The sequence below is a fragment of the Peromyscus californicus genome, unplaced genomic scaffold, assembly GCF_007827085.1.
Source record: "Peromyscus californicus insignis strain IS unplaced genomic scaffold, ASM782708v3 Scaffold_7__1_contigs__length_154581171, whole genome shotgun sequence".
NCBI classification, from domain to species: Eukaryota; Metazoa; Chordata; class Mammalia; order Rodentia; family Cricetidae; genus Peromyscus; species Peromyscus californicus.
Window position 1 is genome coordinate 54,607,200 of NW_026294595.1, and position 24,053 is coordinate 54,631,252.

Sequence of the window (24,053 nt, forward strand, 5' to 3'; positions counted from 1 at the left end):
GCTTCCCACATCTCGTTTTCCATCTCGTGTCCTTTGCTCGGACTACTCCTTCACCAAATTTCAAGGTTTGGGTACTAAATGTCATCTCCTAGAGAGACCTTTCTTCAACACCATACCTCTATTGCTCTATACTCCCCATCTCTCCTGACTTGAATGTAAATTCTGTATGGTAAGACTTTACTATAACTCAAGAATTCAGAACAATGTGCTCAATTAACACACATTGAATAAATATACAAAATGTAATAGACATTGCAGATTTGACCTTAAATTAAGTGGGTAATGGGATGATTTGGGCAATGTCTGGAGATAATTTTTGGTTAATATGACTAAGAAGAACACAGTAGTAATATGTATGAGAGTCTATATAACCAAGACCTACGTGTCTAAACTGACAGAAATGTAGAGGTCAAGTTACTGTTCCATTAATGGTGGTGATAAAAACTGCCTTACTATTATATTATCTTAGAAACAATTAGTTTTTAAACTATTTTTTAAAATATGGAGTTATTACAATGACTGATAAAGTATAGCTATCAAAATCTTATTTCCACTGTATGTGTGTTGTGTGCATGTGGGAGAATGTGTGGGCACTACCGTGCAGCATGTGTGTGGGGGCAACCTTCTGGAGTCGGTTCTGTCTTCCCACCATGTGGGTACAGAGGACAAAACTCAGGTCAGCAGGCTTGACAGCAGGCACCTTCTCACCAGCCCAAGAATGGCTGTCTTAATGTGAAAAATATCATGGAGAAAAATTGCTGTCGTGTTCCTAAATAGGAAGTAACTTCACTGTCTTATTTATAGCACTTGGAAATTTAGTTAGTATTTTGAAGAAAAGTGTCCAGTTCCTGAAAAAGAAGTTGCACTGATTCTAAGCAAGGCAGTAAGCTGAAGTGTTAGCAGTCACGAATACAATTTCTCATGTTGGCTTGGTGCATATCAAAGTGTCTAAACTCTTTGGTGGGCTCCAGGGTGTACGTTTTTAAAAGCACCCTTTAAGTTATGCCCACTATGATGAAGAATCACCATTGCGTAGGTGTTTTCTTTTTCCTTTATGAATTCATAATATACATAAGGTTCTGCAACTTCGCCAGGGATGTAAATATAACACAAGAACTGGTATGCTTCAAGAAATCAATACATTGATTGGAGATTCGGAATTTTACTCATTTACATAACTAAGGTTGTTCTAAAGACAAATCAGCCTATCTGGGATGGGGGTCAGGGAGGACCTGGCTCACCTATAATACATACTTAAAATGAATCCAAGTGTTTCTTCCTAGAAAAGAGGGGGCGTGGGGCATATGTGACCTCAGGCAAGCAGACTGCCTTTGATTCACTCTAGTCTATCTAGCTTGCACTCTGTTGTATGGAAAATGATTAAGTGTAGGAAAATACAAAAAGCACAAAAGTTAGGGCCTGAATTAAGACTTAATCAGCCAATGAGCTTGAATGTCTTCTTTATATTAAGACAGTCAGGCCCCAGCCACCAGTGTGTGTGGTAGAGGCGCACAGCTGGGATGATGAGCATCTATGCTAGCTTTCCCAGGGAACAGCATCCTGATGCAGATGAAACACTGCCAAGTCAGGCTATCAAGGTGACTCCCACACCGTCTATATCAAGATGAAACATGTCTTGACTCCTTAAGCAAACCTGTGTTGCTGATTCCTATTAGATGGCACAGAGCAGGAACATGTGGCCTCTGTGGCCAGGACACGGACAGAAAACCACAAAGACTTTAGAGACTATATTCCACATCTTACCTTATGCTTTCTACTACACTAGCCTCCACCAAAATCTAAAAGACTTTCACTGAACTAAAATTCCTTTTTTTTATGTTTTTCGTGGTTTTTGAGACAAGGACTGGCTTCCAACTTGTAACTCCCGTCTTAAAGATCTAAGATTACAAGTATTCAACACCACACCCAACTTCAATTAAAATATTTTAAAATTTGTTATCAATCCTATAACTATTACCCTGCTTCTTACTATTTTTCCTATTGTATTAAAAAGCTGAATGAATTTCTAACCCATAATCCCTTGCAAAGAACTGCATGTTGGTAGGACTCTCATTCTTCTTTACAGTAATCCTAAAAGCCAAACACATTTGTGTTTTTAGTTTTAATTCTCCATTATGCTTTTATGTAAAATTTGAAATTTAATGCTTAGCATAGTAATTTAATGCAAATGGTATATTAAAATTTTCCAAATTCTATCTTTGTTATCTATCAGTACTAGAATTTTGCCATTACTTCATAAGACCTGAAAAATGCCAATAAATTCTCTCAATGGTTGGATTTTATTTACAAAGAACAAATAGAGTTTTAATTCTGTTTTTGGGTTTTTGGTTGGTTGGTTTTGACACAAAGTATGTAGCCCTGGATAGTCTATAACAGGCTATGTTGACCAGATTGGCCTCAAACTGTGGGAATGCTCTACCCTCTGCTTGGGATTACAGGTATGTGTTATATACCACAGCCAGTTAAGAAAGTCTTGAATAAAATACCAAATATTAGAACCTTAAATATCATAAGCTAGCACATTTATTATCAACCAACCCATTCACAAGTCAACAGTGCAGCGCCACCTATTGGCTAAAACAGTGCGATCCTCCTTCTAAACCCTGCAAGGGAGACTTTCAAATCAAATGAAAGTGCAAGAGAACAAAATAATGAAACTCCATGTCTACCAAGCTTTAGCAGTTATCAACTGCGGCCGACTCCATTTCATCCAGACTCTCACCCACTCTTTCCACACCTGCCAGTTTTACAATGAATCCCAAATACCACACGACTTAAAGAAATGAATCTATAATGGCCCTCGAGTGTTTCTTTTCTTGAAGACCATGAATGAAGATGTCAATTTACCTACATAAGGCCCCAAGGACTAACAGCATAGGAATTAAGACATAAACAAGAACATGTTGTCTTAAGTTTTTCATTAAATTGAGTGATTTCTCTATGGAAGAAATAGAAAGGACTGCATTCAGGCACACAGATGTCCACTGGGGGGCTGGTAAAGCATGTCAACAGAGTCTGCATCTAGAAAACAATGTGGTGGCGTCGGAACAATCTACATTTAGATATCTCCACTAGCTGGTGGACTTTCCAATTTAAAAGTTCTACATACATTTCAACATGCAAAAGTACCCTGAAGCACACAGATCTCATAAGCACATTGCTTCTTTAAAGTAACTTAATGACCTTGTGATTTAAAGACAATGTTATACAAGCATGTCTATGTGTGTAATCTGCACATTTATCCTTACTGCACAGAACACACAATGTACTTTTTAATCCAATGTGAACTTACATATGGTATGCATATATCCATTTTCTACCTACAGGTGTTTCTCTTGGTTTCTTTTTAAAATGACAAAACACAAATACTTGTCTTCAAGTTCCTCACATCACAAACCCTCACTAAAAGTCTTACACAGTAAGTCCGCTCAGATGAAGTCTAGAATGCTCTATGACAAACATTGTTTTCAAGAACTAAAGAATAAGGGAACACATTTTAGAATCCAGTTATACTATAATACTGTACTCCAGAATAATCCACATAATTCTATCAAACCAAATCCCTATCAAAAAATAAAAGAAAACCCGAAACCAACTTGATAGTATTACATTATTTAAAAAGGACCAAGAGAATTAAAAAGATTATAACCCCAGGAACAGGGCTTATATGTTAAATATAAATCATCCACTACAACTTTGTTTAACCATATAAGAGAGAGCCATGTTGGAAGCTGTGCAATGCATTAAAACACACACATTTTCAATTACAGGATTTCATTTTTAAGTTTCTTATGAGTGTGAGTTCAACATTATTACTGCGGCCAGTTTTTGAAGACAGTCTAAGGAGATGCAAATTAACAGAGTCAACGTCAATTTTTCCGATTTTATATTCAGTCCACTTAAAATCAACATGAGTAACACAGCTTGAGGTTGATAATAACTTATGATATTTAAGGTTCTAATATTTAGTATTTTATTCAAGAAAGTCACACCTCACAAGCCAGGTATGACTTTCTCATTGAGGCCAGGCTCACTACTCCACAGCAGAAGCTAAGGAATACTAGACTCCTCCACCTACCAAGTTTTACATTTTAAATTCTTTTGAGCCATCATTATCTACAACCAGTTTAGGGATTAATTGATTGCCCAATGTATATCTGGTTTCCTGATTGTCACCTTCCTAAATACAGGAGTAAATCTTTAAATCAACAGAGAGTGGACAGATGTTCTGTATGGCATGTCCTCAGCTCCATGGTTGAACTTAACACAGCGGCTGTGGTGTGGCTCTCAGCGTTCAATTGTATGTTCCCAGTAGAGCAGGGAAGGCCCCTCACTCCAAAGACTACAGAATAGGAGTGTCACTTAGAAAAGGAAGGAGAATGGGGAAAATGGGGGACAACTGAGGGCTGTAAAGGGAGGTGAATATGATCAGAATATTTGCTATACACGTGTAAAGATGTCACAATGAATCCTGTTACTCTATGTGAGTAATACTTGGTGAACCAACAACTAAAGCCAGAACTCTCCGTCCCAGGCTCTGTATTTTCAGGTCACCTGTTCCCTGACACTAAATGTCATCCAAATTGTGCTTCTAGAACAAAATCATGGAACTGTATGGGAATTAAGACCAAACTATCAATGATGATGTGTTAAGTCTCAACATGTACTTTCAGACCTCTAAGCACTCAACATAAGCACTCTGTGTCCTCTACCAACATTTGGAGCAACCCAATGCAGAGCATTCAGTCCCACCCAAGAAGTGGTGACCCCCACAGAAGGCCACACTGCGACTCACACTGTGCTGGCTTTCGATCTCCTCATGCTTTTGTTGCAGGGCCTGGGAAGCCCTGATGGAGTCACCAATCCCCCACTGCGCTCTCAGCTGTTCAGATCCAGGCCCTTCAAGCCAGTTCACAACCTACAAACGAAAGGTGAGATGATAAGATAACCACATGCTCTGAAAATTTCATTCTGATTAGTTTCCCTCCCCTAAATTCCTGAATTCCTCAAGGGTTTATACCTTAAATTATTCATATTCTCTGCATCTCACTGGTAGTGAATGTTTCATTTAGAACTATGTATTTATAGTGGGACATCACTTCCAAAAACCTGAATTTGGAAGAATGAACACTGTAGCTAACACTTGGCTTTCAAGCTACCCGACCATCTGCCAGGCTGGGGGACAAACAACACTGGAGTACTTCTATTAAAGGTTAAACTTTTACTTAGAGTGAGCGAGTCAGAACTACAGGAAATAAGAGTTGGGAGGATATCAGGAATGACATTAGTCAAAGGTTTTAGCTAGCACTTTAGAAAATTGAGTTTCAGAAGTAGCTTGTCCAAGCTAACAATATATTACTGAAAATTAGGACCAAAAGATCCATGTCTTGACTCAGTGGAATGTTTTTGCAAAAGCCCAAAAACAGAGTTAATTGACAAAGTTAAAATACTACTTTCTCACAGTAGTAACAAACTGCAGAATCAGACTATTTGAATACTCTCTAGGTGTCTTCGTAGGATAAACTAAACATTCAGACTTCTTGGGAGAAGTTCCACAAACTCTGTTCAAAAGAATACTGGGGGATCTACAGTTTGCCAGGATGACAGGACCCGTGCTCATCTGTGGAGTCCCAGCAGCAGGTGGAAGGAGCTAAGAACCATATGGGGTCGATAGGAGAGTCATTCTAGTGTCAAAAGTCCATGTCCCTCAGGGTCAGGTCCATCTTGAAACACTGAACTTGATGATACCCAAAGCTGTAGCTTCCATTGGGTACTAACAGTTTAGACCAGACCCTGGGTGTTTTAGTAGAAGGACATTACTAAGTAACGCTGGTTATATTCCAATCTTTGTCAGGTGCTCCGGGGAATACAGCAAGGGCCAGACTCACTCAGGAGGTTTTGCTAACTCTTCTGACACTGACATTGTTAAGGAATTCTAAAGAAGCTAAGCAGGAAGAGTGCCATCAAGCTTCACCTGTCACTAAGTGAGAACAGGGGATCTGAGACTACAGGGACAGTGACACCTGTGTCTAAACTTTGGACAGTTCTCTCGAAGTGACAGCACATGCCTCCATCCCTTGCTGGGATGGCCTCACAACAGTGAAGAGTGCCTTGTCTCCCACAGTGCAATTCTGCTAACACAGGGTTGACACACACTCAGTTTTAAATGTTTATGCATTCTTTTTTATAATTATATAAACATACAACACAAGGAAAATCACACGCATTTCCTTCTGTTAATTTTGAAAGCCGTTTTCCTGTATCATTCTAGATGTATTTGCTATAGCCAACTCTTTAAGATCCAAGATCCAAGTGATTTCTAACCTGTGGTTTTCATTTAGCATAAAATATAATGCTGTAGTAATTTTCCATGTGGCAACCACTATAATTTTAGATGAGTTTACAAACCTCATTTTTAAGCAAGCTACCTCTGTGCCTGCCTTTCTCCAACTGTCCAATCAATCACCCATCCAGCAACCCACTAACCTGAAGATGTACCACTTCACATAACTGTTATATCTGTGTTCAACATCCCGTTGTTATATGGGTTGGTGATCATATGAAGACATTTACAGTCAATGCTAAGCGATTATATAATGAAAATTACACAGCAGTCATATATAGTATTTTTTCTAATTCTCTTTTATTTCCTTGGGAAAACATCTACTGGAATTTTCTTGTTCAATGATAAAAATGCTAATGGCTAATGGTATATATTATAAAACAATCCTGTAAAATATTTGCTTCTATCCGAAACACCGAATCATCAGTTTTAACTGTGTTTTCCAATAACACAGTTATCTGCAAGATACACAAACTATTGTGGAAAAATTCCTGCCAATCAGAAAAGAAAGCTCTCCATACCCTTATAAGTGGGACTGAATACATTGGAAATGTCTTTTACTACAGGTATGGAATCTTCTATGATTTCTCTTTGTGGTTTTATCTTATATTCTACTGCCTTACTATATTAACTTCTACTTTAAAGTTCAATACTAGGATGCAAAGCTCAACAATAAAACAGCATTACTGCTGAGTCACTGGAATAACCATTGAGCTTTCTTTTGGCTGAACTCTGTTGTCAAGTTCATTGTGAATGCTATTGGCAGGTGTATTTCAGAATTAAAAAGTCTGTTCCTCAACATCCTCACTGTTCCTTCTTCAATCGTTCACCCGAGCTGTCTCTGCAGGAGCAGGGTTCGAGGACCTGCTTCACGTCACTAGCCAGTATCTTTTTCACAAAGGAGCCATGAACAGGTGTGAGTTGAAATTCCAGCTCTGTTCCTACTAGAAAGATTTTGTTTCCTACCTTGAAGAGAGTGTGCAGGGTTACTTTCAGGATATGCCAGTCAGTGTACATAAGACAATCATTACTGTTCCATATTTTAGTGGTAGATACAACACTTAAGACAGGTACTTTCTTAAGAAACCTATAAACCTCATGGAAAATATAGATGAGAGACAAACCATAGAGCCTGAAAGGACAGAAGGAGCTAGCCTGCAGGGCAGGTAGGAAAGCAAAGAGGTGAAGAGTAGCAAACCCAATCCACCACAGCTAGTCTTACGGAGTGACTGGCACATCCCAACAGCAGTCCTGTGCGCCACATTTAAAGTGAAGAACACAGCCTTTCAACGAGTGGGAGTGGAGGCAGAACTCACTCACACGGGTGCAGTTAGGCTCTTGGCTTGCTGACTAACTTGACCTCGTGTGTTCCTGTGCTGTCCCCCTTCTCGTTCAAACTCTGGCCCTTTTGCCTTCTACACAGCATGAAGGTCCCAACCAGACTCACACCTCTTGACCCTGGAATTCCTAGCCTGTATAACTATAAAAAGCAAACCTTTGTTCTTCATCATTAGTCCATCTGATGTATTAGTACAGCACACAAAAGCGATTACGAATGTAGAACCGTGAAGATGCCATAACTCTAAATATGAAATGCATATAAAGGAGACATCTCATTGACACAGAAACCCAATTACAAGACCAATACACACACACAGCTTTAACACACTCAGAAACTGTTTTCTTCAGTATGTAACCTCATAGTGTACATGCAGTAACTGTATGACAATTTCTAATAAAATTATTCAAGTTGGGGTCAATGCTCAATAAACAAGTCCATTTAAATGCATCAATGATGGTGGCTTGACAAATGGTGTTATAAAATTTTCATTCACACTTTACTCAGTCAGATACGAATGTTAACTTACTCCAAAAACAGTTCTGTGCACAATCTATACCAATATGACCCTTTACACAGTTATTAATACATTTAAATGCAACGTTTAACCTTGGAGATTTGTCCTTAAAACCTATGAGGACAAATATTTGCACAAGCCAAAAATGTCTATGGCAATCCACCATTTTTTCATAGCTGGAGTACCTGAGGGAATATCAGGACACACACAAGGTCAGCCCAGCAGGAGGGCATGCCAAGCACCTGACTGCAGGGGCACAGGGACTGAGAGCCCAGCCTCCAGCTGCGCACTTAGGCAACTGAGAGGGTTCCTACTTTGTACCTACGGCGTCTCTCTAGAATGGAAGAAAAGTGCATGGACTGTTCCAAAAATCAGGCTTTCAGCACTGGCAGAACTCCGGCTGCGGTGAGTAACGGGAAGACCGCAGCCCTCTTCAGTGAAGTGGTGCTGTCGCCACCCAGGAATATGCGAAATCGAATTTTTAACTTCACAGAAGCAGCACGGAGAATATTTGCATTCCTCATGAAGTCTGACACTGCCAAGCTAAACAGTGACTAGAAATTATCACACGACTACTTAGCACACAGTTTATCAGAGTTACCGAAAATTATCATATGACTGTTTCGCTACCGTTTATCAGCACTACTGATTGCTCATGCGTCATGTTCTCCAAGATATGACAGTCATGTGGACAATTCTGTTTTCACTGACTTAAACAGACATGCAGGTTTCCGATTAACTTTCTATAAACTGATTTCCCCCAAATCCGTAAGACACTATGGTATATGCCATGTGTTCAGCATATCATTCACATGTTACTGTAGTTACATTTAAACAATCATTTTGGCAAGGAAACTAGATCTTTCTTTAGGCTGTGGTCTTTGGCAACACTGCATGCTGAGCATTGGTGCAGCAGCATATTTACAAACTTCATAAAGAAAACAGCTGGGGATGGCCACACATGCCTAAAATCCCAGCATTTAGGAAGCTGAGGCTTGAGGCAGGAGAATCACGACTTCAAGTCCTGTCTAGGCTACAAAGTGAGACCTTATCTTTAAAAGAAAAAAGCCGAGCCTCAATAAAATTTATCTGTTAAATTTATCATTGTTAAAATAACAATGATCTGTTAACTATCATCACAGTCATTATAAATACCATCATCCACATCCTTATCACCATCATTATAAATATTATCATCATCATCATCATAAACATCATCACCATTACTACAATCATCATCATCATCACCACCACCATCACCTCCCTTCTCTAATCTCTTAATTGGGTGTTTTAAAAATGCATTTGTCAATACATTTACTTTGTTAATCTTATTGTTTTTTCTTATCTATTTAGCAAAGCATACATGGTGATGAATCTTATCCCTATGCATAAACCCAAAAGCCAGAACTGGTTAAAATCATCAGTTAAATCTTCATGTAAATAGGCGTGCTGCTGTCTTGACTGCCATAACCGTTCTGTTTGTGGAGGAAGAAACTAGGGCATAGAACAGTCTTCCAAGGCCAAACAGCTCAGAATCAGAAAAGGTCAGATCCAGACCACCTGGGTTCAGAATCTGAGTGTTGTCCCAACCACTGTGCCATTTCATCTCTGTGGTTGTCAAAGATAATTCCAACATAAAGGCTAAAGCTTACTTGGGCTTAATGTAGACTGCTTTAACTTACTAAAGAGTACATAGAAATAGTCACAATTAAACATATGCTCCGACATTTTTGGTTTAAATGGGATTAAAGTAAATAAAAGCCTCAATTTTCTGCCTGGAATTCAACACTGTTCTTTTACATCTTTCTTCCTAGGACATCTTACTGATTTAGTCAGAGGTCAGCAAATCTGGAGCCTGCAGGTCAAATCTGGCCCATCACTTGTTTTGAAAATCAAGTTTTACTGGAAATAGGCCATGTACATTCATACACAAATACTATACTTATACATTCTTTTTTACAACAAAGGATGACTATGTAGCTGTAATTACAACACTATGTGATCCATAAAGCCTAAATATTTAGCCTTTACAAAGAAAGTCCATTAATGGTTTCCAGCAGGGCATCCAACATTTTGGCTTCTCTGTGCCACACTGGATAAAGAATTACCTTGGGCCACACATTCCAGGAAGTATCCAACCTATTACTCATGGTGTTATGAAACCACTTATGAGTTTATTCTGTCTGATGCTGCTGTCCTGGACTATAATGCAGGCTGGGCTCTCTTGTGTAAGGTCTAGTTTAGTAAATATATACTACCATTAGTGTGTTGGGTTCTTTCCAAACGCTAGCCTTCTAAAAGTGGTTCTATACATGGTTCAATTATTGAGAAGATGCTTTGTGGAATCTAGTGCAACCCAAGACCCCAAGCTCCCCTTCCTTATCATGCTATTCTCTAACCACAACGAAATGCCAAGTCTCCTATAAACCTTTCTTCTGTGCAGTGAAATCGTCCACATTCAGAGAATAAAGTCAACTGCTACTTCCACCTACTAGGCCCTCCCAGACTATAGCAGTCACAGAAATGATCCCTCCGCAAATGCCTAAAGTACTCTGGCTCTTTACTTGTGATGCTTAATGCTTTTTCTCCTTAAGTTTATCAACAAAATGAAACCTACTTTTATAACTCATATAAAATCCAGCACCATGCCTGACACGTAAGCAGCACTTAATATTCACCTCGAGAACCAATGACTCTAGATTTCAAAACAACACTGCACTGCAGCATTCCAAGCTGCTTGTACTTATACTTATTTACTTATTTTTAGAGGTTTGTTTTATTTTTAATTACATGTACATGTGTGTCTGTGCATAGGTATGTACAGGTAAGTAAGCACAGGTACCAGTGGAGGACAGAAGAGCACACAGCATCAGATTTCCTGGACCTAGAGTTACAAGGAACTGTGAGCCCCCTGAAGTGGGGACTGGCACCTAAATGCAAATCCTCTGCAAGAGAGAGAGAGCTCCATTCTTACTGCTGAGCCAGCTCTCCCAGCTCCTCCAGCTTGTACCTTTAAGTAAAATTATTTAAAGATTAATTTTCTTAATTGTTAGTAGATAAGAATCCACCATAATCTAAAGAACAGAAATGTCTAGCACTTGTTTTTGGTATTTCCAGCCATATTTCTTATGAAAATCAATTCTAAAAGCAACTAAAATTAATAATTAAGTACATTTAACATTTTATTAATATCATAAAAGGATAAGTGTAATATTTGAATCACCCACACCATTGTAGTACTTTGCTAAGATAGAATACTTTACAGTGATAGTAAACAGTCTAGTAAGTTTTAGAAATTAAGAATGAATCAAACAACCATGTTCAAGTATTATGAATTAAATGAATATAGAGACCATTTATGTTTTAAACTAGCGTTTTTGAAGTTCATTCTGTTAGTGAGTTAAATGATCAATTCCACCACTGTAGAAATAATGTCACTTTAATGCAGACACTCCCTATGAAGATATGAGTCAAGTTTGAATTCTGTCAGGTTCTCTGTGTGGTCAGTCACATGACAGACATTATCAGGGAAAAGACACTTGGATTCCCAAGGATGAGGCGCCCCAGCCTGACACCTACCTGCATCACCTTCTGCTGGATCTCCTCTAACTGCGTGCGCTTACTGCGCTGCCTGCAGACTTCCTGGTAGCGCGTGTACTGCTCCCGGAGGGAGTCCAACAGCTTCATAACCTGTGGCTGCGCAAGCAGCTCGTCGTCCATAGGAGACCACGAGACCCCTCCGTCAGAGCCGTTAAACCGACGCTGCTGTAATTCAGACAACAACTCATGCCCTTCACAAACGAAAGATACTTGTAATTAATGCCCACAAAAAAATACAATCCCTACACGTCGATCTTCTACATTATAGTCCCTGATTTTAAAGCCTATTCCTCTGCCTTCTCATACAGAATAAAATGAAAGTTAAAACTTTATATATCACAATGAGTAGGAAAACTGCATATGTACATACAGATGAGAACATAATCATTTTATATATACTAGGAAAAAATTTGAAACAAATGGCCAATTGTGTAACTATATAAACCCTATACACCATAGTAAATGTAGAATCTATGTGGAAATCTGTATTTATCAGGTTCTTGGTGGAATAATTATTCAAGGTATTGTGTCAATAAATCCTCTTTTTCTGTAGAGCAAAATTATATTCTGTAATTTCCATTACTAATTCACGAAATGTGTTAGAGCGCTTCAAATCCTCGCTCTCAAGCACAGAACTTAAAATAAAAGTTGACAGTGAAGCAAACGCATTATCAAAGTAACTGGAGAAAAGTTTGATGAGCAGTACAAAATGATACTGAATCATCTCTACAGGAACGTCTATAACATACTGACTGACTAGTGAACATGCCATAGTAGTGGAAGAATTACCTATAGCAAGCTCACTCAGGAATCCACCCATACATGAGAAATTGACACAGAAGAATATATAACGAGCATATTTACAATTTTAAAAATAAAGAGACTGTTTGCCTAGGATAAAACTATTCTGATTATTACACAGGTATCAAAATGTAGACATTATAAATCTTCTTCTTCTCATCTTTATTTTGGAAGTATCCTAAATTTAAATAGCTTTTAAAGTATAGAAAGCATTTTTATTATGGCTTTCAGATATAACCAATTTCTAAAAAAAAAAAAAAAAAAAACTAGATTGTTCTAAATCTCCATTATATACTTTTAATGCCTACTTTAAGTGTCCATAAAACAAAACTTAGTGCACATACAGAAATATTGAAATGCTCTTAAATCTGTAGTTCAAATAAGATGCTTTCAAAAATGCCAAGTAATTCATGGAACTAAGTATTCATATAAAATAGTACTTTTACTGACCAACTATTGCAATTTCTAAGCATGTAAAATGTGTAGATTGTAAGTATTCCTTTACTCCCTAAGGAACTAAAATCTATATCATACTGAAAACTGAAATACAGCTGAATAAATATATCAAATCTATTCCGATTTAAAAAAATTATCCCTGGCATTTTATAATTGGAAAAACATTTGTTTTAAAAATCTGTACAAATACTTAAACACATCTGAATGTTTGCATGGGCTCCATATATATCTTTTTTTTTTTTTTTTTTTTTTTTTGGTTTTTCGAGACAGGGTTTCTCTGTGTAGCTTTGCGCCTTTACCTGGGACTCACTTGGTAGCCCAGGCTGGCCTCGAACTCACAGAGATCCGCCTGCCTCTGCCTCCCGAGTGCTGGGATTAAAGGCATGCGCCACCACCGCCCGGCCCCATATATATCTTTAATATCAGAATCCATCATTTTTTTTCCTACCCTGACAACTGTTATGTTAGCATTTCTACCAGAGAGCACTTAGGACGATTATTTCAGAAAACAATCTGCTGCCTCACTGCCTGGGCTCAGGTTCTGACTAGAGGGTTTATTGGCTGCATATATGCATGATTAACTCTGCCATCAAGGAAGGACTGCAGCCCGGTGCCTGCTGGGAACGTGTGCCATTCCTGAGCCACACCTTCAGCCCTTTTTTTACATTCCTGACTCTGAGATGAGGTCTCCACAAGCCCCTCAAGCTTCCGTTTAACTCATCTGGATCAGGCAGACCTTGAACTTGTTGCCTTCCTGACCCTGTCTCCTAGGAGCTGCGCCACCAGGCCCAGTGTGACTATTTCTGCTTCAGTGTCACACCTTCTGAAAACGATGTAAAACAAGCGCTCCCTCCCAGATTGTGTTGAAGGATAAATGAGTTATCACACAGAAAACTTAGATCTGTGCCTGAACCCAGGAAGATTGGGAGGATAAGCTATTAATGTTTGAGAAGATTAGAAATATTAAAAGGATTCTAATGCATTCTCCTAGAATTGATGGCTCTCTGTTGCAGACATGGGGCTAGCACACACGCAGCATGGAGCAGGGGGCATCAGTGCACAGCATGGAGCAGGAGGCATCAGCCCACTTCTGAGGGCTTAGTGTTCCACACAGATGAGCACGAACTTCTGTCAACGGCCTCTGTACTTGAACCTCCTCTGAACTGTGCTGATAAGTTTTCTTACTTGACTATGAACAACTGATTTACTTAGGTTATTTTTTCATCTCTAAGCCTTGACTTCTTGAAGTATAAAATAGAGAAAATAATACGAATTATATATCTCAAACACTGTTGAGAGAATACAGCACATAGCAAGTATTCAATAATCCTCGTAACAACCCAATGAGATAGAATTAAATACACTTTGTAAAATCCTTTTTATAAAACAGAAAATAAATCTAGTATTTCAAGGAGGAGATAATTTGTCACTACTAATTTTTAAATATTAAACTAACACCATCAGGTTAATCCCAAAGCAGTTTGAAAAAGTTCCCTTTAAATTTCTACTATATTAACCACATACATGCTGAATAAATTTTTTAAACAGACTAGTACTTTACTAGATACTACTATTACCACTAATAAATGTTTTGTTTTTCACTTTACCTGTCTGAAGGACTGTCTCAGGATCAACAGACGGAAGAAAGTTTAAATCCACAGACCTGGCAGGCATCAAAAGAATCATTTTTAAATGCTATAATATTCCTATAAAGCTACTTCAGAAATTGTTTTACACATAATACATGTATTCCAGAAGGATCGATGCGAACTTCTACCAGATCATTAAAGAGCCAACACCAGCGTTCCACAAACTGCTCTATAACATAGGAAATGATTACTACCAAACTCATCTTATGAAGCCAAAACCAGAGAGGAACACAACAAAAGAGAACAATTTCCCTGGATGAAAATAAATGCCCAAAATCTTCAATATAACATTTGCAAACCAAATTCAACAACACATTAAGAGGATTATATCCTTAACTGCCAAGTTGGGCTGGCTTCACAGCAAATATAAGAAAGGTTCAACATACATAATTAGTAAGTGTAATAGAGAACACACAGACTTCAGGACAGAAACCTCAACAGACACAAGCAGACAAGGGCCTCCTCTCTTCACTCTTATTCAACACAGTATCTGCAGTCCTAGCTAGAGCAGTGAAGGAAGAGAATTAAAGGGATACAAAAAGGAGAGGAAAAAGTCAAACTATCCCTTCATGAAGATGACACAGTCCCTGATCATATAACTAACACACCCTACAGAGCCAACCAGAAAACAAGTAGACCTGCTAAAACACGTTTAGCAAAAAGTCAACCTGCAGAAATGACTAACATGAATACACACATGCATGCATGTGTGGTGTCCTAACAGGTATGCTCCACACCTTCCCTACTGTGGTCCTGTTTCTTGGGCAGCTGGATTTCTGCGTTCACTTTCTGAAACATGTGAGAAAGAGAAAATTCAAGATAGAGGAGCTAGCAAATCATAGCCAAAGACCATACTGCTATACGCTGAACTAAATCCTGTAATTTGTTAACTGATCTATGCCCTCACCTCTTGGGTAGTCAAGATGTTCCCTGAGGGCTAACATAATGAAGGTTGATAAAAATTCAAGAGACAGAAGGGATTCTATTACTTAAGTATGGAAAAAAAACTGAACAATAACATTTGAGTGTGGAAAGAAACTGGTAGACACGAGATTTTATTAATACTTCATATGGACACACAAGTCAGCATTTCCCAAAGTCTTTCTCAAACACTCTTACTAGAGAAAGAGAACAAGGCCCTGAACTGTTGTCATATAAGCATGGGAGGTCTAAAGAAGCAATTAGACAGGCTTCTTTGACGCTGTGCTCCCTTGGAGCCCTTAGGCCAGGTTTACAGCCATCAGCAGGGATAGAATACAGAATTAAATTCTGTCCATTAACTCATTTTCTATGGGTACCTTCTTCATATGCACATCTTTCCTGAGAAATAAAAGTGTATGTGACAGCTATATAGAAATCACATACTTAGCCATATATATGTATTTACACTTTTATAAGGTGTTGTGGAACTCTGTTCCCCAAGTAGGATATGCCAATTGCTGTTTTGAAACACAGCAGCTACGTTTACCATCAAGAGACTGTCCTAAGACTGGCCCATTAAAATTCCCTATGAGAGAGGAGGGGGGTGCATTAGACAGCACAGGAGGCCTCTCCCCACCTGCTGGATATACAAGGGGCTGACACCTGCTAGACCGAGAGTCTCTTCTTTGTGATACAGCTGCCTATAAGTTGCCTACTGTCTTGTAGGTAACCTCTCACCCATGCTCTCATAAGTGACCTAAATAAATTATCGGTTCACTAAGCTAGACTGTGTGGAACCATGGCTCTAGTGGGCCACAGGTGCTGTGTCTGGGATGAAGAGACATTGTGCCTCCAGGGGAGAAGCCACACAATATAGACTATGTACAAGACATTAACAGTTGGGACTATTTATGCTATCCTTAATTAGACTGAAATTCGAAGTATTTGTTTTTATATTCTGAACTCATTTTAATCAACATTTGGTAAAATTATCATCCTCTTACATCCATGTGACTGTGTTATTTCAGGTGACTGACACATGACCATATTTACATTCATATGCATAGGTTCCAATACAGGGTCATGTCAGATGCAAAGGAGCTAGATGAGAATGCTTGCTGATTCCTGCAAACTTCCTGATGAGAAAGCACAGTTCTAGTGACCACTGACAATCAAAAGCTCAGGGCTGATTTATTTCTTAATGTGCTTTAGCCTTAGGCAGAAAGGAACTTGGTCCACTAACCAAAAGGTTAAAACTGGCTAGGCTGTAGAAAGCAATGAACACCCTGGTAAGGTAGTAAGTCTGGAAAGCTACAGATGGATGATACAACTCAACCACTATGTCAAGTATGATGAAATGTCGAACTCTTTACGTTAAACTTACAACTATCAAGTTTCTGGACAAGAATTCTATATGTTAGATATTTGGTTCTAATGAACTTAAATAAAGTTGTAAGAATTTTATTTCGAGCTGCAGGTGTTCTCAGGAAAAGGCAAAACCAAGAAGAGTAGAAAGTGGCTTCATTTTCAAAGTATGTTCTTATAACACAACGCTTCCCAGGACAAGGGAAAAGGAAAACAGCCAGGCTCATCAGAACGTAGCTTTTTTAAAGCCAACTTAAGTCAAAGGAGCGCTGTGTGTGTCAAGCAGATGCTCACTAGCTGTGTGTGGCAGTTCTGAGTAGAGCTTTGTTCACTGTGGTCCTCTTAACCTGAGCCAGCAGCATGGGCATCCTTCACCAGATGACCGCACCTACCTCTCTTTCTCCTGCTCATTCCCCTTATCACTTCCATTGTTAATCAGAGCCAGCTCATCCAGTAATGATGTAGACTCCTTTGTAAACTTCTCAAAGACCTGCAACAGGAGAGTGTACAGACATACCATGAATAATCTCAAATCAATACTGAATAAGGACTTCAGTACACAGCAACAGCATTAGTCAGTGGGATTTCTTTTCCTTCCCAAAGTCACATGGTGAAATTCAACCACCAGAGCACAACAGTGCACAGGGCCCAAAACAAAATCACATCTCAAGCAATGAAGAGTTGTGTTTTTTTTGCTGTTTTTTTTTTTGGTTTTTCGAGACAGGGTTTCTCTGTGTAGCTTTGTGCCTTTCCTGGATCTCGCTCTGTAGACCAGGCTGGCCTCGAACTCACAAAGATCCACCTGCCTCTGCCTCCCAAGTGCTGGGATTAAAGGCGTGCGCCACCACCGCCCGGTGCAATGAAGAGTTTTAATGGCAATGGAATTTTCAAATTTAAATGCATTAAAGTATTCAAACTTTATTTTTTATAATTTACTATATTATAATTTATAAATATAATGTATAATGAATAATATAATTTATTTCCATTCTTATCCTTCTTTGAGAAACATCTGTACCAATAAAAAATTTCACAACTACACAAATGTTACTGAGACCAGTTATAGCCACCAATTCTAGTTACAGACTATTTCTTCACCTTATTCTATCACCAGTCAAGACTGATCATATGTAAAGGTCAAGAGGTTTACAGACAAGTATGTAGTATAAAGATACATTACTTATCATTTTAACATGAGTCCATAAGTATTTCTGAGAAGGGATTTGGGTACATCTGAACACAGGTAAACAGACACACAGTTGTCTGATAGACGTGTCACTGTTTAGATAAAGGGCAGGAGTGGCTCTTCATTCAGGGATAACCAAAGTTCCCTGAAGTCAGTATGCAGTCTCAAGAAGCTACTTTAGATACCATTCTCTCCACAATTCAAAAAAACAATGCTGTGTGACACAGAGCAGCACACCTCAGAAGTCTGGACAAGGAGAAGCTTTCCGAAATGACAAGCTTAGTCTGTCACGCTGCACCTCAGGCTGATAACTCACATGATGACTATCTTCTGAAATGGTTGTGTCATGAAGACCACCTCTCGAGACACTGTGCTGCTGTCACTCTGCTTTAAGGGCCATCTTCCCAATCCTGATCCAATGGTACAGCTAACACAGAGTGCTACTGTACCCTGCCGGGCTGATCTAAATGTTTCAGTCCATATTCATTTTGTCTTGCTCACAATTGCACAAGATAGTACTATTATTATGATCACTGTGCTACAGATATGAAAACTAAGACATGGAGAAATTAAATCTATCAGGGAAGGTCATACACCCAGTTTCTAGCATCAGGACTCTAGCCAAGTGACCCTGACTACAGAGTGTGGGTTCCAAACACTACACTATGACACACACAATGTGCTACTTCACTTTTACAGAAACAATTTACATCTCAGTTGATTAAAATGAGAAAGTTAGTCACATGTAGAGACATTTGACTATCTTGTTTTATAATAATATACCAACCAGCCTCTTATTTAGCCAGTCCATGTGATCGTAGGTAAGACTCCCACCAAAGTCTTCTGTCAGCTGGCATGGCTCTATGTAACGAGTCAGCTTATTGGCAGACACTAAAATAACCTATGGAGAGAAGAAAAAACACTAAGTAAACTATTAAAGTCTCTGAAGGTAAATAAGGAAACAGAATTAGGGTAAAACATGCAATACTGCTTCAAAATAATAGCAAATTATCATTGTTTAGTTAATGCAACAACATTTCAAATCAATTCAATGAATTATGGTTATCTGCTTTAAAATCTACCAAAAAATTCTGACAATACCAACATTTTTTAAAAAAATACTAGCACCTCAGATAAATCTATTTTAATACCTTATCAATATTAAAAATCCATTGGTAATAAAAAACTTTTCCTTAATAAAATCATTTGACAAAGAATTTTTATAACAGTTTAAAATTAGCTGGTTGAACTAAAATGATACTGAAGTATTTTCTAGGCAAACCCTGTAGAATATGTACACCTACATAGTACATCCAGACTGTGACATCCAAACACCATTTCTCAGTGAAAGGACCAGACGAGTCAGGGTGCTGACAAAGGATGCAGAAGAACACTATCTCACCCAGGTCACTAACACTGACAGAGACCACTAGGCAGCACCGAAGAGTCCTGAAAAAATCTTCACTGACTAAAGACGTCAGTAAAAATACACTGGACTGAAACATTGAATGGTTTAAATCTGTGAACTTAAAAGAAATGGGGATCTTCAGGCTAAGGGATGAAGTTGTTGTTTTGAAGATCAGCAACAGAGGGTGGCAAACAAGGGCAGCAGCTTTTGTAAGAGGGACCGAGGGCAGGCACACAGCAAGAGAGTGCAAGCCTCTCACTATGCAAATGCTCCAGCAAGGACACGGAGAAAGTGCAGTAGAACTGAGAGGTTGAGACACTGAATGGCACAACTATTAACAAAAAAAAAAGATAATGGTCGACAAGGGAATCTCATTATCAAGGAACACACTGCGAGGAGAGCAGCCTTGGGGAAATGTGACTGTGGAAATCAAGGCTAAAGATGGTGAACGTGTGTCCAATATACTGCAGGATGCTCACTGCAATGTGCTCATGATGGGAAATGCTGCATCTGTCCAAGATGCAAAAGATGAAAGCTGGTCTGCCCAAGAATGAAAACAATGTGTAAAAAAAAAAAAGAAAAGAAAAGAAATGGAGGATTAAAAAGCTTCACTTAATGGAAAGGCCCATGACCCCACAACCGACACCAGGAGGACTGCATATTCGTTCCCAGGAAGGAGACACCATTCACAAACCCTTCCTATGCTTGTACCAGTCCTCAAAGAAAACCTCAGCAGATGAAAACAAAACAAAAACCTAACTGAAGAAATAAAACCAATTTCCAAGAAACACAAAACACTGCTAACGACACTTCCAAAGAGTAAAAAAATCAATTTATTCTGAGCTGTACATGAACTATTAGTGACCACAGCCCCATTCAGGCTGCCCAAATAACATGTTCCTATGTAGAAGTAGTTACTTGGACTTTATAGACACAGAAGGAAAGAAAGTGGTTCATGTAAAGCCTATTTCAATCAAAGCTTTCTGATGATGTTCTTAGCTTTCAGGTTGGTGGAAGCTAGTGGTCTGCTGTTAATACATTCTGAAGGTCTTTACCTGTCGTTGAAATGACAGTAGGTCAGACACAGGGGCGAGCTATTCAGGGGGCTAAAGATGGCCCAAAGTAATTTGGCTCTAGATCTATAACATTCCAACTCTCCACAAAGTTCTAATAAACTTCTATCAAAACTGAAAAGACTAAATGTGGCCAGGGGTGTCTTTGACAAAGGAACATAAAGGACACCTTTGGTCCTGGATCTCACCACTGACAGACATCAAGAAAGGTAATAAGAACAGAGTAGAAGACAAATTTGAATTAATATACACAAATTTGAATTAACTCATTATTATGAGTGTTTACAGCTAAAAAGGGGTGGGGGCAGCATTCTAATTTTTGGTATTTCCATTTGAGGACAGGATTAATGCCAGGTCTAGTCTTGTCATTAATACACAGACACTATCCTCTGACCAGCAACATTGGTCAGTCATTGGTGAGGTGCTGCTGAGGGGCAAAAGGAACATGAACACACTGCTAGGGAAAAGGAAGCTGAGCAAGTGGGTATAGATTCAGACCGGAAGGATGACAGAGGAACACTGAAGTCAGCAAGGCAAGGCCTATCTGGTGGACAGTGAGCAGTACTGCCCAAGTGAATGGGAGAGAGGTCACTAGAAGGAAAAATTCACATGGATGGGAAAGAAAATGAGAAAGCCTGTGGGAACAATTGACAGGACCACAAGTTGCTCAGCTGATTAATGCTGTGGAAAGCTGATAGTGAAACTTTGATATATTATATCTAATTCTAGAAAGCAAAGAACTTGGTTATGCTTGTAAGAACATCAGTATTTGTAACAAAATTATACTGTTAAAAAATAAGTAGAATATCTACAAAGACATAGGCCTTTTTTTTTTTTCATCAAAGCCCAAATTATCAGAAATGACTCCAAGGAAAATAATTTTCAATTAAATAAGAATCAATGTTGAATTTAATTCTATCTCTAAGCTCTAAGTACCACTTAATAGCTGGTGCTGAACTTCCCTTTAAAGTTGAATATGTTTAGTGGCAAAATAACCAGCATTTGAAATTAATCCCATCTCTTTAGGACATCAAGCTTTTAATAAGCACTTATTTACTGGGTAAGTATCAAAACCGAATCTCTTCAGTGTCTAAGAGAAAATATACTGATACAAGAAGCTTCATTCATTAAACTCTTCCATTTTAAGTCAAACATCTATGACATCAGCCCAAAGCTGTTTCTTCTTTTATCCTCCAAGATGCTAGTTCATTCACACAGGAGCAGACACCAATGTGTAAGCAGGATGTGACAGGCTTTCATAAAAGGCACTGGGTTTTCCCTATTCTGCTCACAGTTTGAGTCTGAACAACTGGCACCTGTTTACTTTGCATGCTCGCAGGGCAATGTTTCCTGCAGGTCCTAGCTATGAACTACAAGTCTGAAGTGCTCGCTCTCCTTGGTGCCAACCACAGCATTCAGGCTTTCTTGGCCTCAGCTTCTTGGGATGTGGTTTCCCACACAAACTGTTAGAATACTCTGTACTAGCTAGAGCCATCTTCCTTTAGTTGGCTAGCAAACATCTCTCCACTAAGTCCACATATCAGTCAAATCCACTGATTAACGACAAGGTTGCGAGAACAAGCAGGAGAAACAGCTCGTTTCTACTTAGTATGTAGAAAGCCAGAAAGAGCACTGCTCCAACCAAAGGAACTGCAGAGAAATCTGAAGCCTACGGTACCCTGGGGAAAAGAATAAAACAAAGCCAAGAGCCAAACCAACTCGTGGCTACTGTAGCTCAACACTTTCCCTCCCCACTAACACCCAAAGAAGATAAGTGGGTTACCATGCAGACACAAATGCGATTTACCTTGACTTTTTCTGTCTTAAAACGTCCAATAGTCAATTCAGAATAAAATGGAAAAGCATACAAGAAACACCACAGTCAAGACTCAGAGCAAACAATATAAACATTAAGAGACACAAATGATAATGTGTCAGGTAGCGGGAACTATGAAGATAGCTATAATGTGGAGAACAAAAAGTCATGGACAGGGATGGATGAGATGACCAAAGACAAAAAATAGAGATCACTAAAGACGTCACTTAGGGTTTAAGGGGGCTGGATTTTTGGATACCACCCCAAGTACCAAAATCTAAAGATTTTCAAGTTCTCTAAGTACAGTGTTACTGCATCTGTATTACCTCACATAAAACTCCTTCTTCTTTAAATCAACCCTAGATTACTTAGGATACCTAATAAAATGCAAATGGTGGATAAAGAATTGTTAAAGTGTATGGTTTAGGAATAAAGGCTATGTTCAGTCCAGAAAGAAGTGCATGCATCTGTTTGTGGTTTTTTTTTGGGGGGGTGGTTGTGTGTGTGTAGCTGTGCGTGCGTACCTGCTTGTCTGCCTGCTTGAATGTTTGTAGAATGTAAGCAGAGGCCAGAGGACAACCTTAGATACCCTTTCTCAGGATCCTGGGTGCCATTCACCCCTTTTTTGTTTGTTTGTTTGTTTGTTTGTTTGTTTAAACATGGGGTCTCTCATTGGCACCAAGGTCACCAAGGTCACTAACCAGCCCCAGGAATCTGTCTGTTTCCATCTCCCAAGGACTGGAATTATGTGCCATCATGTATGGCTTTTTCACTTGGGTTCAGAGATTGAAATCAGGTCCTTATGCTTGCTCAGAAAGCGTGTTAGCAATGGAGCCATCTCCTGATCCCAGAAGGAACTTTTTCAAATATTTTCCTATGTGATTTAAATCCACGAATGTGAATACTTGGATGGAAGGCTGGGGATGCAGGAATCAAATGGAGATGCTACACAGCAAAACCTTGGCAACAGATGAGGAAACTTTCCAGTGGTCTCGTCAACACACTGAGTACAACCAAAAACAGAGCCTGAAAATGGATCAAAATTGAAAAAACTCCAAAAGAGAAAACACCCAAACTAGGCTGGGAACATAGCTCCATAGCAGAGCACTTGTCTACCATTCACAAGACCCTAAGTTCAATCCCCAGTACTTTAAAAAAAAAAAAAAAAACTAATAAGAAGAGGATGATATGGGGTTTAAAATAAAGCAAAGATCAAATAAGAAAAGTGAGAAAATTTCAAATCATCCAGTATGGACATAGTTAAATTCCAGAAATACAGAAATCAGGGGAACAGAGATATTTCAAATCAAAGTGCCAGAGAATTTTCACAATTAATGAGGGACCTAGTCTGGAGATAGAAGAACTCTAGAGACTACAAATAGAATGATGCCAAGTGAAAGATCCACACATATGAAAGAGAAGTGCTGAAACCCAATCAAAGTGGAATCCTGAAGGTTGTCAAAAGGAGAGAGTGACCGAAGCGTAAAGATTAAAGACAAATACAGCGGACTCCATGTGAGAAAACCCCGAAAACAAACAGGGCAGATCACGGGCAACA

The 24,053-nt window shown here is 38.9% G+C and overlaps 1 protein-coding gene across 4 annotated transcripts in view; it reads right to left on the reverse strand.

The window, feature by feature from the left end:
* Sestd1 (SEC14 and spectrin domain containing 1) overlaps positions 1–24,053 on the reverse strand; it is a 99,027-nt gene that overhangs the window by 21,775 nt on the left and 53,199 nt on the right. For all 4 annotated transcript variants that reach the window (XM_052723010.1, XM_052723012.1, XM_052723011.1 and 1 more), the window contains 5 exons: positions 18,986–19,099; positions 17,405–17,502; positions 14,685–14,740; positions 11,800–12,011; positions 4,817–4,939 (listed from right to left, as the gene is read on the reverse strand). In XM_052723010.1, coding sequence (XP_052578970.1) covers positions 4,817–4,939; positions 11,800–12,011; positions 14,685–14,740; positions 17,405–17,502; positions 18,986–19,099 — 603 coding nt within the window. The remainder of the gene's footprint in view (positions 1–4,816; positions 4,940–11,799; positions 12,012–14,684; positions 14,741–17,404; positions 17,503–18,985; positions 19,100–24,053) is intronic.